This window comes from Cotesia glomerata, linkage group LG2 (assembly GCF_020080835.1).
Source record: "Cotesia glomerata isolate CgM1 linkage group LG2, MPM_Cglom_v2.3, whole genome shotgun sequence".
NCBI lineage: Eukaryota > Metazoa > Arthropoda > Insecta > Hymenoptera > Braconidae > Cotesia > Cotesia glomerata.
Genome location: NC_058159.1, coordinates 26,389,911 through 26,407,326, shown reverse-complemented (window position 1 = coordinate 26,407,326; position 17,416 = coordinate 26,389,911). Strand labels below are relative to the sequence as shown.

Sequence of the window (17,416 nt, the reverse complement as noted above, 5' to 3'; positions counted from 1 at the left end):
TTCTTAATAAAATTAAAAATAAGAATATCTTAATTAATTTTTAATTATTGATGTAAAATCTTTAAAACTATTTAATTTTTTTCTTTGAATAAAAATATAGTTCTCTGAAAAAGTTTGGAGTTATTTCTCAGCGTTTGAATTTGAATAGGTGCGCGTGCGTGCTGCGCATGCGCAATACAACTTTCGACGCCAAGCAATATGGCGGATCAACAAAAACATTACCTTGCGGAAAAAATTTATTAACTTTTAGATAATTAAAGATTTATAGCACGTAGGAGTCTACTGATTGACTTATTTTATCCATTAGTCTTAACTACATACTACTACGAAGGATTTTTTCATCTGGGTACTACAGTTGATCATATATTTGCTTAAAACTACAATTTTGACCGTTTTGTTATAAATAAATAGACTCGCAACGCACTTTTTTGTTGGATTTTTTCGGATGTCGTAGTTTTAGCATATTTTGGATCATTCTGTGAAAGAAATTTCTTCTTAGCGATTTTTACCAAGTAAAATCTTTATTTCGACTGGACTAGTAGAAATCTTTATAATTCTCGAATTAATTAATATTTAATAGTTTAAAAAACTGCTTTTTTAAAATATGAAAAGATATTCTTTTAAAAATCAGCTCCTGAAATGTAATAATATTGCACTGATAAAAGGATTTAGTAAAATTTCATAAGTTTTATTTATTAATTGTTATTTATTATTTAATTTATTTATTGAAAAAAATATTTTTATTGTTCGTTTATTACTAAATTATATTTTATTACATTAAATAATTATAAGAAAAGTTAAAATACATAAAATTAAATTTTACATTTATCATTTTTAAAATCTATTAATATTTTATTTTCTAGTCATTCTTAATTCTGTCAAGTCATGCATATCATTTTAAATCATATCTCTTATGGGTATTTAACATTGTGAAATCATTTTGTTTAATGAGGGTACATTACTTTCAACTTAAAAATATATTAACAACATTTTTAACGAATAAGCTTTAGAATTATAGCTCCAGCAATTAAAATATGAAATGTATCAATGATAGAACAAGTCGAAACTCTACTAGTATTTTGAATAACAACTCTTTTAAGTAATTCCAACGCCAAAGATGGATTATTTTTTTCCAGCTGTTTGAATTCATCAGTATTAATAACATCTCGCTTTCCGTCGACAACATATTTGATAGCATGTTCTTTCAGAGTTTCCGCACGGTAACGATCTGCTAAATCCACGATTTCGAAAAAGTTTTTCAATTTGAACGACTTGATGAGTGATGACTCGCAAATATCTTTCAAAGATTGAATCTGGTACATGTCAGCAGTCTTCAACAGGTCTAAAGCCACGTCGTCCAAGTTTGCTACTCGGTCAGTGTACATGTAATTCAAAAATTTTTCAAATATTTCAGAGGTGATATCTTCCACCGAAACTCGGCTAGTTTTTTTCTCGATCATGTCGTGGGTGAACATCGCTGCTAAAACTGGGCTGCGTGAACTCAGGATTATTTTGTGAGCCTGGAATTTTTTGTCTCCAACAATAAAAGTGACATCGGTGTTGATCTTGCTTTGGTAAAAATGTTCTAAATCGTTTGCTAATTGATTCGCAAAATTTGATGAGCAGAAATCTTTTATTGGAATTGTCCTGGCATCGTCGTTAACAGTAATCTCGGTATGAATTGTCAAAGAATCGTTAACTAGCAGTTCAAGCTCATAGTTCGATAGCTTTTCTCTCTTGATAGCTCTCGCGAAAGAAAAATTTTTGGGCATCATAAATTCATATTCAAAAAGAAAATGTTTCTGTTGTTGATTATTCAAAATATAAAATGCAGCGTGAACTGTCACGGAATCGTGATGAGCATTGGACAAATAAATAGTCATATCAGGAATTGATCCTAATTTACCAGAATTAACCAAATGTAACCGAATCCGCCATTTATCTCCAATTCTAGATCCTGTTGTGAATGTTGGAGATTCTAGATATACGATTGAATTACCTGCCTTCTTCATACGATTACTAACCTCAGTTATTTTCCACTCGAATTCAATTGTGTTTTTTTTAACAAATTTATAACCAGTTTCCATTTTTTGGCTGTAATAACACAAACTAACACACTTATTTATACAATTGTATTTAAGTTTATTAATAACTAAATTTTTTTTTTTTCACTTATAAACTGAATATTTGATGAAAGAAAAACTAACCACACCTCACGAAGTTTTGTGAAGAATGACGAAAAACCAATAGATGCGAGGCTTATATACTTTCTGCCGATAACGGCCTCTAACGGCCAAAAGCATATACAGAGTATACAAAATATCTTAAAATTAAGTACAGATCAATATAATTTTAAGTAAAAATCAAAAACAAAAAGTGCTCATAAGCTATTATCGACAATCAAAATAGATTCTTATAATGTTAATGTTAATATTGATAGGTCTCTCAACGTCAATTTTATCACAATAATATAAATTTAATTAATCAAGATTAATAATGAATACTGAAACAAAAACAGTCTACTTCAAGTCTTATACCATATTGCACAGAATAGCAAATAACTAAATTGCACTTGGTAAAAAATGCAGAATACACACTTAGAGATCGGCTTAGAGGTAACCTTGTTTTCGGTCAAATATCTAGAATATTTTATTAAGGGAGCATGCTGACGTAAAAAAAAGTTATCAAAAATAAAATAATAATGTATCAAATATATAAATATGCATGAGATATTTATTCTCTAAAAATTACTTTCAACCAAACTTTGTATATATTTTTATAGTAATTAAAACATATTAAAATTGAATTTTAGAATAAATAAAAAATACATGTATAAAAATATATTAAAATATATTGAATGTATATTTTTGATACTTTCATAATTTTTTTTATATACTATTCATTTATTTTAAATATATATTTTTTATATTTTAAAGTATGTTTTTTTCATGGAAACGAGCAAGCTACTAGAATAGGGATGAACATCTAATATTGTGCTGTAAAATCATAATTCTTTCTAATGTAATATAGATATATGTCCAGTTCAAATTTTCCAAATTTATTTTTATGTATTTAAGCTACGTATAAAAAAAAATTAACCCTTTATTTCAAAGTTATTATAGTGCTTAGACAAGTAGGTGAAATATTAATATTAATTATTCTAAAAAATAAGTAAATTTTAAGGAAAAATTTAGTTGAGAAGATTGAAATTTTTTAAATGTTACAAAAATGAACAAATTACCTGTTCAAATTTTGGAATTGACAATTTTTTTCAACCTGCACTTGAAATTGTCTGTTTTCACTTCATCTGAATAATTAATTAATGTAAATACATAATTATTAATAATACAAAAATTGATTTGGCAAAAAAATTTAACAAAAAAAAATTTTTTTCAAATTTTACTAAAAATCAAATTAAATTCCTCTAAAAAATTTCCATTTACATTCTCATACAAAAAATATTTTCCTGAACTAATTTCACTATTAAACAACTTGAATTAGATTGTAGATTAGGCATGATTGCGGTTAGGAATTGTGTTCGGCGTATCCAACGCAGCTGAAGCCGAAGTTTAGAGCACAGGAGCTGAAACCGTGAGGATGAGGGTTTTCACGAGGGTCAATTAAAACTCGCTAATTAACCCGGGTTTTAAATTAATTAAGATTCTAGCTGGTAGGTGGCTCAATTAAAATCGACGACACAAAGTCAAGTGCGTTCGCACGATCATGCTCAAACTTGTCTTTAAAACTTCCCAGTCCTCCCCGACTCCTTCGACCCTCCACTCACTCGGCACCTGCACTCGTCCCAAAGCACCAGAACAAAAAGTAATAATAAATAATGAATGACAAAAAACGAGTAAACAGAAAATTTTTAGGCACTAGATTTTAATGAGCGGATTTGTTAAATTTCCTCCGCGGTCTCGGTCTCGGTCTGCCGGCAGTACAAGTACGACCCCCAATTCTTTATTTTATACTTAACATTTTATTATTATTATCATAATCATCGCAATACTATATACTATATACTATATACACTATATAGTAGAAAAGCGGAAAATAATACTCATAATTATCAAATCCAGGCAGCGATAAAAGTATTCTTGAAAGGATCTCTCTAGTGAACTTCCTCATTACTGCCATGTAGTCTAAAAGTAAATCTCAGCATCAAAAGCAACTCTACTTTTTCGTTTTACATTTTATTTTAACTTTTTATAATTCTCCTCGGTAAAGCCTTAACTTACATAATTTTACTGCCTGCACTTTGTCGCAAATACACACTTTGACAAACACGAATAAAAGGTTAAATATAAAAGAGATGGGACAAAAAAAAAGAAACAAAATGATGAAGATGAAAAACTGTAAAGAGATCGCGAATTACAAATTGTTAAGATGTGATGGTGAATTTTCTTGCAATTAAAAAGTCACGTCTTGATCCTGTAATAGAGGATCAGACCAGAATGTTACATTTCACGAGCGCTTAAATTAAATAGCGATGATGAGGCGCATCGAGTTAATAACCATTTATAAATCGTACTGAGTAATGAGATTATGGATGGATATATTTATGACAAAAGACAAAGATAAAGACACAAAGGCATGAAGTTTCCAGTTGCGTTTACTCTTGCAACCGGGTGATAGCAATGTAGCAATATAGGGAGAAGACGTTAATTATCAAAGTTTACGAGTGAAGCTCGGGCTAAAAGTCAAATTGGAATGCTAATTTTTTGGGGACGTCGATCAAGCTAGTTTAATGTCCTTGACGTTTTACGAGTTATCGACTGGCTACACTCTAACTTATTTCTTTGTTTTTGGCTCTGAGATAATTAATACAACGGCTTAGACAAATTGGGGTGGTAATTTACGAGCTATGAGGATTTTTTATGGAAGTTTGAATAAATTTTTGAAAATGAGGAGAAAGAACTTTTAAGGAAGTCCTTTCGCTCCAGTTGAGTCACAATAACTGTAGCAGTCAATATTCGATAAATTAAAATAAAAAACCCATAAAAATTCCTAAAATTAAAAAATAAATAGTATATGAGGCATTAATCGTTGAAATTTTGAAAATTAAAAAAAAAAAAAGTTAAATACAAAAATTAATTTGACTCTTGTAAATCAGCTGTTAGTAACCTGTCCGTGATTTGGCAACGCTATATTTTGTTTGTTTACATTTTCATTTGCACAATATAACCTTAACTATGTTTAAGTTTTTGCAGTCAGTGTAAATAAATAAATTAATTAAAAATGTTTAGTCATAAAACCATAACATTCTAATGTCTCATCGCAAGAATGCTAGTATTTTTAAATTATTGTTTTATTTTTTAATTATGAAATATGAAAATTTGTTAACAATAAATTAATTAATAAGTATGAATGAAAAACATAAGTGTGTTAAAGTTTAGTTTGAATTTATTGAATGGTCTGAAGCTCGCGCGCTACGCAACGTTGCCAAATGTTCTGACGCCATTTAAATGTAGGTTACTCAAAAATTTTCTGTGATTATATAATTTTAATTTCTCCATAAATTCCACGGCAACCTATATATTTTATTGCAAAAAATCAAACCTGAATATTTCAAAAACCTTATTTTGAGTTTTTTTTTTTTACCTCATCTAATAAGTGATTAATGCCATAATTCGAGAAAGTTGTCAAGGTCTGACTTTCTCGTAAGACTCGGAAAAAATACTAACATTTTTAGAAATTTTTTTCTCAAAAATTTCCATAGTGAAGAATAAATTAAACTTCACTAGTACATAAATAAGGACTTTGACTATTAGATAAAACTTAATTTTATGCATAATCTAATATTTTTTAATTAACATTGATGGCGGAAGGACCTCTTTAAGGTGTGTTAAGAAAAGATAATTTGTAAAAAAAAATTATTTTATGTTGTTTGTTTGATGCAAAATTACTGAAAAATATTTTTAATAATTTATCTAAAGTATAAATTTGTAAATATTAAATAATTTTTTTTTTTAATTTGAATAAAAATTACTTTGTTATTAAAATATTTAAAATTAAGGTTGATTTTTAAAAATATTGATTATTTATTTCATATATCAATATCTCTCATATGTAACGTGAAAGCCAGTGTAATTGGTTACAGTTATGAGTTACAAGAATTTTATTTGTGATTGCGAAATATGAAAGGACTAAGAAGTATACCAGGAAAAAAAGAAAAAAAAAAACTAAGCGATGGATGCATAAAAATGAAGTGTTAAAAAAACGTAATGACTAGGCGACTGGCGCCACTTGAGCAAACATAGTTGCTTTAACTTCTTCTTAGCACCTTATTTCCATACGATTACAAAGCTCTAGTCGGTGCATGGAACGTGCGCGAAACGTGTTACCTCCCGGCGTGGGCGACTACGTGGCGCAAGTAAAGATATAACTCACTGGAAACCAGCGATTGTGTCTGTATACAAACACACGGCCAAGTACAAATCCTCTTTTATTATTCTTTTGAATAAGAGATTGTAGATGGTATATTGCTACATTAGTGCATTATGATGCGTGCGATTGTTGCACTGTGAGTTTTTAAGCCCAGAGACTGTAGACCCGTCTTGTCTCCAGACTGGTAGGACCCACCAGACGATACCTATCCCGAGTAGGAGACGCGGAAAATTTAATACTTTACAGTAGACTCGTTTTCTATATAATACTGTCTCTAGTTTAATTTTATTCGCGGATAATCAATAGAGGCTTTTTATTGAGTGCAACGAGTAGTTGCAGATTATTCATTGACACTCATGAGTAATTATTAATTTTAATTATTTATTTTCAGAATGAAGATAATATTGACTCTTTCATTATGCAATTTAATTAAAGTCACTTAAAAAATTCACTTTATAACAGTCAGGCAAAACACCCTTATTAATCATTCTAATTCACGGCTGATCAGTTCAGTGGCAGCTAGCAATTAAATAATTTTCGCTTATCAATTATTAATTACGTTTTGAAGCTTTCATTGCTTCTGACATTCAATTCTAATGATAAAACATTTTATCATAAACAAAAAAATTAAATGATTAGTGAGTTTTGAAAAATAATAAAAATTTAACGCTTATACACTGATAGAAGAATTTATTAACTATTAATAATTTAATTTATTTGAAGATAATTATCTAATTTATTAAATTTTAATAAATATTTTTTAATATTCAATAAATATTTATTTGGGAGGAGAGTACATTTGTTAATAGTTAATAAGTATTTATTAATAGTTAACAAATATTTATCAACAGTTAATAAATATTTTGTTGAGTGAATTTGTTTCGCTTGCAATGTTATATGATATGAACATTGCTTATAAACAAAAATCATCTTTATAAATTATTTGCATTAATTATATTACATAATAATAACGTTTATTGTAAAATACTAAATTCTATTACACCTCATAATTATCTTTTATATTTTTAGTAGATTTCATAGAAATCTAACTATTGCATTGGTCGTCATGAGGGAACTTTTGAAAAATTTTGCTATGTTTCGACTCAGCTCGTCAAGCGGATTCAGAAAACGCATATGGTTCAAAAATTTATATATATATATATATATATATATATATATATATATATATATATATATATATATATATATATATATACGATATAATCGGCATTGTCTCTTCTCTAACTCCCGTAATTCTGTACGGATCTCAATAAAACGTAACATACTTATTCTTAGGACGATTTCCGAGGTTAAGATCTAAGATGAGCCAAATCTGTCGATTAGTTTAGAAATGAGAGCAATTCAAAAATTTTCAAAAATCGCAAAAAATTTTCGCTTTCACGTTATTTCCGTGAAATAACAATAGAACGCGATATCCTATCGGATTTCTGTAAATTGCATTTGAAAGCTTATTTAATAAGCTTTAATTTGTATACTTACTTATTTTTTTAAATTAAATAGTTTAGGAATAATAGCAATTTAAAAAATTTCAAAAATCGCAAAAATTTTCACTTTTACCGTATTTCCGTGCAATTACAATTGAACGTGATATCTTATGAAAATTCTATAAATGGCATCTGAAAGCCTATTAAATATGCTTTAACTTGTAAACCTCATTATCAGTCTAGACCAAAAATTACCTACTTTCTCAGACAGATTTAATGAAATTTTACTTTTGCATTCGTTTTGACGTCATTGTTGTTTTATGTAACAGAAATTTATTTTTTTTTTCATATACAACCCTAGTAGTATTTTTTTCATTCATCATGAAATCTACTTCTATTTCGGCTGCCGAATGGCCTTTTTAAATATTAAAAACGTTAATTTATTTAGTGAATTAAATTATTATCATGTATTCCAACTATAGGGTTATAAAAAGTGTCAAAAGAAAATTGCTATTTTTGCTTTTTATGTTAAATAAATATTTGTTAACAGTTAACAAATATTTATTAACCATTAATAAATATTTATTAACAGTCAATAATTTGTACTTGATAAATTACTTATTAACTGTTAATAAAAATTTATTTAATTCTACGATGTTAAAGAATCATTTATAAATAGTTAATAAAGTTTATTAAATATGAACAAATCCTTTTATCAGTGTAAAAATTGAAATAGAGATGTAAATTCTTACTACGATTAGCTGGATGTCTTTAAGTCACATCGACCCTTATTTAAGAGGCCCCGTCGGAAAGTTTTGGATGAACTCCCTCTTTGTAATCGGTGTGTATACAATAAAATATACAATAGGAGGTCCTTCCTTTTAATAACAATAATAAAAAAAATAATAATAATAATCTTGTTATATAAATTTTAGTTCTTACAGAGATCTAACCAATGAAGTGATTTGAACACAAAAAATAAAGCATAATTATTATATAGGGGTTGTACTGGAGACGGAAAATTTTTGAGGGTGAATAAAGATCCTTGTGTGTAAAGTTCCTCGTGGGATGTAAGGACGAGTGTGAAGGGATGGGGCGAGATGCCCTGTTTAAGGATCTGATGCAATAAAATAAGATAAAAATAATAAGATACAGATCGTTTAATTTAATAATTTTGTTGAGGAAATAGCTTTTTCGAGATAAGCTTTCACGAAATTTATTTTATTTTTTTTTTATAAATAGAATGAGATTATTGTAATTATTTACATAATTCGTTATTATTGTTTTGCAATGACGTTAAGTATGAGAATAAGAAGCCAATTATTCGTTTTATTTTGAGTTATTCTTGAGTATTTTAAGCTCCTTGTTTATTTAAGTACCCGATGATATAATACTAATAATAATAATGGTAATGATAAATATCATGTCTTAAACAATGAAGCCGAGCCTAATTATGAATTGGGTCAAAAGTTCTCCTGCAGTGAGAAGTCTGTCGTTCCGTTGGTCGCGAGACAACCTCGGGCTATTTAGACAGAAATATTTCAAAACATACTCAGTTTAATGTGAGTGAAATTTAGACGCTAGGACACAAAGAAAATTGTGAAAAATGAAGGACAAAGAGCCCAGCCAAGACAGCAGGTTACTGCCCAGAACAAGAACCAGTTTTGTTTTGTTCAATACAGTTGAGTTTCGTTTTGTGCAAGTGGTTGCGTGGGTGAAATGTTTACCATAAATTTTCCAGTCACACTGCTGTCAAACTCACATTTATTTAAATTTAAATGAAAATAAACCAGTGATAAAATAACTGCGATATAAAAAATGTAACTAAGTTTTTTTTACAGAGATTTATCAAGGTCCAAAAATGGTCATCGTCAAAAATTATTCATTTCTTGTTTTTTATGGGAACTTATTCTGCGAAAACTTGACTGGAGGATAAGATAAATTTGCTTAAAAGTGCCCCAAAGAAAAGTAAGAAATTAAATAATCGTGGTTTTTTTTTTGTTTTTACTTAAATAATTACTAAATAAATATCATTCTTTAATTGTTGGTATTTAGTAAATGAGTTATTAGTTATGAGAAATTAACTTATTTAGTATATTTAATGGCATTGATTGTTTCATTCACATTTATGAAACTTTGCTTTTCAAATTTCGAAGTTTAGAAATTTGGGACTTTAAGGCTAAAATTAACCCAAGTTAAATTTATGACTTTTAATTACTGTACTCTCACAGTTACGCCCCTAATACTTACTCAATGTTCAGGATTTTTGACTATTTAAATCCTTTGGGCTTTTGTTCATAATTTCTTTCAATGATATTGCTTCGGAAAAATGATTTGAAACTTTTGTCGGTCTATTGTAATGAATGTCTGCTAATAACTTTGTAATTTAAGGAAACTGTGACAAATTATAAATCCCGGTTAGAAAAGGGTACTTTAATGATAATGAGGTTTTTAAGTTGAATTAAAAAATAATTTGAAATGTTTTATTTGTAAAGAAAATTCATTAAAACAAAAAAAAAATTTTATATTGTTTTAAATAGTGTTAGGGGAAAGACGTGCAAAAAGGATATGTTAATTTAAAAATGAAATAACAAATATATATTATAATCATATCTATTCTTAACCTTGGGTATTCATTTTTTGGGTAATTGAAGTTTATAATTAAAGTAAAATAAAAATAAAAACAAAGAAATTCATCTTCGAAATTTAAAAAAAAAAAAAAGTTAACATTATCCGTTTTGCCCTACTAGAGCGGGCAAAATAAATACTCAGGTCGCGCAAAACGAATACTGATTGGAAAATACATGTTAATCAAAACAATCGTCGCAAAAATATAAACAGCGTCCCGAATATGAAGAAAAAAATCAAATCTACATCGTCTTTAACACCATTAAAATAATCACTGTATACTTACGATTTAAAATTTTAATTTTTTTCCTAAATTTCAATATTTATTGAAAAAAAATCTCACAAGTGTGCAAAACCAATGCTTTATCGATAACGGTAAATGTAGTTATATAATAGAATGATAGATTGCAGTTTAAAATATTTCTATCGACCGACCAGCGATTTAAAACGATTATTCATTTTACCCGCCCTCTCCGTCTTGCCCGTCCGTCTCCTAAATATTTTTTATATATTTAAACACTATTTAAACATTTCAAATAGCGTTTAATATTGTTTTAAGTAAATAATTAATTGATAAAATAAAAGAAAAATAATAAAATAAAAAAAATTAATTTACAGCTTATCGACAACAAGAAGAAATTCTATATAAAAATATAAACCACTGTTTAATTTTGTGAATGAAAAATCTTATTCAGCACATGAATTCCATCGTGAAGAAGATGAGTTCTTGCTGACTTTTCAATAAACCTAAAAATCTGCGAAGAAGCCATCTCAAAAATAAAGAACAAAAAAGTTCGACGATAACTGACGTGAAGAAAAATCTCGAAAGAATAAATATAAGTGCTCGGAAAAAGATGAGGACATCATCAAGGGGGATGGTTTTAAATATTTTTATTTAAAGTACCAAAGTACAAAAAGAATATTTGCAAAGTAAAATGGCAAAACCGGTGTGTAACTCAGCGGAGTTTAGAGGGTTGTTTTGAATTGTTTAGGGGCTTGTCGGATATAATCACTGCGGCATTTTCAGCGACCTTACACGACTTATTTTCCTTATTCTCCTTCAACATGATTTTTCTCCAACCTTTGTCTCAGCTGGTAGGTCCTCTGTCCTCGTCTTTGCCTCTTCTCGAACTCAAGAATCTTTCACAAGACACCCTACACCCTACGACACAATAGTATACTATGCTACTACACTACTCTTCATTCCCTTCATCGCCTTCCTCATCATCCCCTTACACTATTTTCTCGGTGGTGGCATTGTCCCTTTCAGTCCCTCGGGATCTTAGGACCAACGCGCCGAGATATCGGATCTATTTTTTAAGCTGAGGGTGCTGAGACTTTACACTTCTTCTTCTTCTTTTCCGAGAAGAGATCGGGAAGAGGAGAGTCTGCTGAGACCAGAGACGATAGAAGAATCTGCGTTAGCGATACTCCGCTGGCTAGATGCCTGCCCAACAAGGGATGAAAAGTTTAAAGGAAAAAAAATTTCCAGTCTCGAGGGGTGAAATCAAGCCGCGAAGAAAATTAAAATGACGAGGATTTTTCTCTGAAGTTAAAGGATCCTGAAGATATTCATAAGAATATTTACTTCTTTCGCTCAATACTTTCTCGGGATTAAATTCGTCTTTATTTTTTTTTTATATTTTATATAAACATACTTACACAATATTATTTAAAAAAAATTTTTTGATTTTTATTATACATCATAAATCATTACGGACAGAACCGATAAAAAAAATTTGTAATATGGACATATCTAGCTATACATAATTTTTTTATCAAAATTAGTGTTGAAAATATCCAGCAGAGGGCGTACACAGAAAGAAAAATTTCTTGACTGGAGAACAAAATTCTTGACTCAAGAAAATTTTCGGGTGCCTGAAGGAAGGCCGAAGTTGTGTTGGCCGAAGTAAAAATTTTTCTTGAAATTCTATTCTTGGTGGAAGTAATTTTTTCTTAATTCAAATTATCATAAATACTTGATACAATAAATTTTTATATGGGATCAAGATTTTTAGATACTTTATGGTAGCAACGCCACCTACTTCAGCTGAGAAAAAAATTATCTCACCTTGAGAAAATTTTTCTCTTGAATATTTGATACCCATTTTATATTATTTTAGTGTGCAATTATACATATTGAATGAAAGAAAAATGATTCAATATTATTTGATCTTCCTATTTGACATGTTAATCAATAAAAATATTAATGAAAATTTACTTCTATCTTTATATTTAATTTTTGGAGCAAGAGAGAAATTTTCTCAAGACAAGAAAATTTACTTCTATCAAGAACTAAATTTTTTGGAGCAAGAGGCTGAATTTTCTCAAAACAACAGAATTTCCTTGACCTAAATAAATTTTCTTGGATCAAAATACGTATTTCTTAAAGTAAGAGAATTAATTTTGCTGGAATAAGTGAAATTTCTTGTGTCAAAAAAAATTTTTTTTTTGCTTAAGAAAATAATTAGGAAGAAACATATTTTTTTGGTTCAAGTAAACCTTTTTTTCTGTGTATGGTTGCTGAATTATCTTAATACAAAAAAGTTAAGTCTGAGATATTAAATTATAAAGTAAAATTCATTTTAACACCTAATTTAGGTTTTGATAAAAATTATTCTAACAAATATATTGAAAGGAAAAAATTTACACATTTAGAGAAAAAATAAAAAATTGTAATAAATTTTTTTTTTTCACACATAATCTTACATGGCCATATTAGGCCATACATAATAAATGAATTTTTCTCTTTAATTAACTTAATTTTTTTATGGTAAACATTTTTTTTTTGTATACAAAGTATGAAAAAAATGAAACCAACCACAACCGCATCAACAAATCGCTTAATTCCATCGTCGATAAAATAAATCACAGGCTCGTAAAGAATCGGTCATATCTCTTCGCAGTGTTACCACACCAATAATGACATGGTGACCATCTCTATATACATGTAAATAATAAAATACAATATCCATCCATATTCTCCAACCAAAAGAATTTTATTAGATGTGTACTGGCTTGGCGAAGTGTCGCTGCGGTTGTGCTTAGTTTAGTGCCAACGCACGAATGCTTAGGCTTGATGTGATCCGGTCGACATCCCGGCTATATTTCTTTATTTAATGTTGGCAGTAACGCCTCGATGGCAATCCGTTTTTATTCTCGCTCGCGCTGAGTCAGCCTTAGCCTTATACTTAAACTTATTGTTACAATGGCTCCAATGCAACACAAGGTATCATCAGCGTTGCTAGAACCAGAACACTGTCAACCATCTCCATCTGCGTTTATATCTCCAGATATAATAGCCACTTTTCTTATTCGCATCCCATATACTCTTCGGTTATACTGTCCTGCCTTTTATTTACTATTTTATTGTAATAAACGGCTAAGGCTACTTTAAAGTCCCTGCCGTCTCCAGTCATCGTTACAATGTCCTTATTTTATTTTTCAATAGCAATAATAATGATTTTTTTTTAGCACATAAGTATTCATATTATACAATATTTCTGTATATTATAAAATAATGAAGATTATAATAAACACTGAAATAAATCGAGATTAAATTTCAACTCCTATCACATCCAAGTAAGGTAAAAACCCCAATATATGATCATATACTGGTACATGATCATATACTGGGGCTTTTACCTTATGGAATTTTTAGAATAAAATAAATTTTTATTTAGCTGCAATAAATAGTTTATTATTATAAGGGTGATTCTCTGTAAGGACGTATTAAATCTGTACAAAATTGTCCGACCAAATTATTTTTGATTTTATTAGAAAAAAAATTAACAAGGGTTACAAAACTATCAGCTTAATCATAATAAATAAACAGCCGATCTAATTTTTGCTTTTTCGATATTTGTGTATCTTTTGCCATATAACATGACAGGGGACTGTTTGCCAGGGGACTGTTTTTTTTTTTTATCAAATTGAGAAAAATCAAGCAAACTATTTCAATGCATTCAACTTTTCAAGTTCTCAATGAATGTTTACATTAATTAGAATAATATTAAGACTTATGGATCCAATTTTATAAATAAATTATAAATAAAAATAGTTGCCAGGGGACTGAGTTTTGAAGTGGCCCAGACACATATTTCCAGCACAAACGGTGCTTTGACACTAAATAAAATGGCGATAAAGCGCTAACAGCCCTATGGTTATTAACTAAAGGCTAGTTAGATCATTATAAACCTTACAAGAGGTAAAATAACACGCTGGATTTTTTTTTTGGCTTTGAACTTCTGGCAGGGGACTGTTCTTAAAATGCCTGGGACAAACTTTGGTTTAATGAATTTAATGAAACAAATTAATTTTCGGTACTTTTTATTGAAGAAGATTGTTAGTTAACTAATTAAGTTTATAAACATTATGGACCAAATTATATATTATGGACCAATAACTTAAAATTTAATCTTAAATTTTTAATTTTGGGAATAGGACAACCCAGGGGACGGTTATTTCGGTGGTTTACGAATTTATAGCAAAAAAACTAAAATTTATTTCATTTTAGTTTTCAATGCTCCAAATAAAAATGTTTTTTTACTTTCGTAATAAATTTTTTTTACTAACAAAATAACAATTTTTCTAAAAAAAAAATGCCTGGGACAGCAAAAAACATCCTTACAGAGAATCACCCATAAAGAGAATTTATCCAAATTTATAGCTTGAAGAAATTTAAAAAAAATATTGATGCAATTTTTTTTTAGATATTAAAATTTATTTGTTAAATTAAATTAAGAAGAAAAATTACATCAATTTTTTTAATTTTCAAACACGCCCCTTGTAATTTTTAAACGTATAACAATTTTTTTATTTTTACTACAAAAAAAAAAAAAAGAATTCACTCCGGAAGAGTTAAATCAATTAAAAATCATTAACTCCACAAATTTTTCACAATATAAATTATATAATATATTGTTAAATGAATTTCAGTTATTTTTTTTTTTTCTGCAGTTAAACTAACGTCTATAAAACTGAGAAAGTTTTTTTATGAGTTATTATATTATACATACGCGGTCGCGTATACAAACCAATAAAATGTAAAATAATATTTCCAAGGAGTATAAGCATAACCAATAGCTGTCCTTAGCTGTTTAGTTCTTTCTGAATTTCTTATATAAAATAAAAATAAATATGAGGATATGTATTCACCGGTTGTTGTGCTCTACAAGAAAAAGAAATAAGGTACATAGTGTAAGTGTAGTAAGGCAATAGCGTTGGAAATTGTTTGCATTTATCCAATATTTTACGATATATTTATTTCTCGGGCGTCTTTACAAGGCTGTCAGTCACAACAGATGCTACGGAAAGTGAGCACAATTCTATGCTGGAAATAAAAGGGTACAATCTCGATATAAAGAATATAGAATGAAGAATGTAGAGAAGAGTAGACCTAAAAATATAAATAATCCATATACATATAATATATCACGTACGTAAGCGAGCCGAAACATAAAATTCACGTTAGTAAAAGATCAAATACCGCGAAAGCGCTGTACTAACTTCGGCGGCTATCGGTGGATTGGGGAGACTTTCGACGACTTTTTTCGGTACGGTGATACTGAATTTACTGGCGATCAAAACGTTATGGGTTTATCAATATTTACCAGATATGTATGTATTAAATATGATTTTCGGGGGTTATCATTTTGTTGAAAGCATTTTGGATAAATATACATATTGAGGAAATAAAAGGGTAAGGGAGTAGTTTTGTTTGGATGGAATGTTCTTTAAGAAAGGAATTTGAGTGATTAAAAAATTTTATGGATAGGAAACATTTATTAAATTGGAAAGTGTAAATTAAACTAGAATCATTGAACTTATAAAAATTTTTATAAGAAATGAATTATTATTAGAAAAAAATTACATGTAGAAATTTAAAGAAAAATATAGATGCCAGTTTTAATAAATTGCGTGACAAATATCAAAAAGGCCTTTTTTTTTTTTTTTTTAATAAAATAGATTTTTTATAATAGAATTAATTTAATTTTATTAATTAATCACTCTATTATTATTTTAAATTTATTGAAAATTATTTTCAACTTGTTCTCTTTAGTTTAATTTTTTATCAAAGTGTAGTTTAAAATTTTATTTCTGTTTTTCAAATAGGTTTATTCTATATTTCTTGTTCCTAAAAATAAAAAAAATTTACACTAATGTTTTAATAATAACTTTTTAATGAAGTTTTAATGACAAAAATATCTTTATGCTCAATATGTCGGCGTGAAGAGTATATATTTAAACTATTAATTCTTTAATTCACTCTATTACTAGTAACGATCACCCGTAATGATATAATTTTCCGCCGAAAATGATACTTATAATTTTAATTTCTTTACTAATTACCTGTGAAATTGAAGTACAAAGTCTCAAAAACAACAGCTGCTTACAAGATGACAGCATTGTAAGTATATAAATATATTAAACAAAATAATAAATAATAACTAGAGCCAGTGACAAAAAAGATTTAAAAAAGAAAACAAAATATAACAATTTTATAAAATGTCGAATACAATTAATTTCCCTTAAAGAGAATAATTGTTTATTATTCACAAAATATTAGATATTTTTTAAATTCAGTATATTTTTATTCTCACATTTAATTAAATCATAAAATGAAATTAAAGCCTCGATCAACGAATCACAAACAATTTATTTCAGTGTTCGAAACATGTTGAATGCTGCAACAAAAAATGTGACCAAGCTGTTGGCAGACTTTTTTCTACCTGTGTATCAAAAACAAACACTCATTTTGATAACACGCTAGTAAACCAGCTATTAATTATCGACGAGCCAAGATTTTGTTTTCCAGATAAAAATTACGTACGTAATTATATAAGAAGTTAATATTGTCATTTTCTATATACGGAGTTATAGCTGATAATAATAATTTAATGACGTTTATTAATTCAGTGTCTAACAGATAACGAATGCTGCTCTGGAAAGTGTGT

General features: G+C 28.3%; 1 protein-coding gene and 1 long non-coding RNA gene across 2 annotated transcripts; one reads left to right on the top strand and one right to left on the bottom strand.

Annotated features, from left to right (window-relative positions):
• Positions 1-366: 366 nt before the first annotated feature.
• On the top strand, positions 367-15,675 carry LOC123258650. Its single transcript, XR_006508111.1, has 3 exons — positions 367-538; positions 8,512-8,519; positions 15,665-15,675. It is a non-coding gene; the product is annotated as an uncharacterized LOC123258650 (long non-coding RNA).
• On the bottom strand, positions 961-2,208 carry LOC123258641 (speckle-type POZ protein-like). The gene has a single exon (XM_044718783.1). The coding sequence runs from the start codon at positions 2,085-2,087 to the stop codon at positions 993-995; it is 1,095 nt and encodes a 364-aa protein (XP_044574718.1). The 5' UTR covers positions 2,088-2,208; the 3' UTR covers positions 961-992.
• Positions 15,676-17,416: the final 1,741 nt, after the last annotated feature.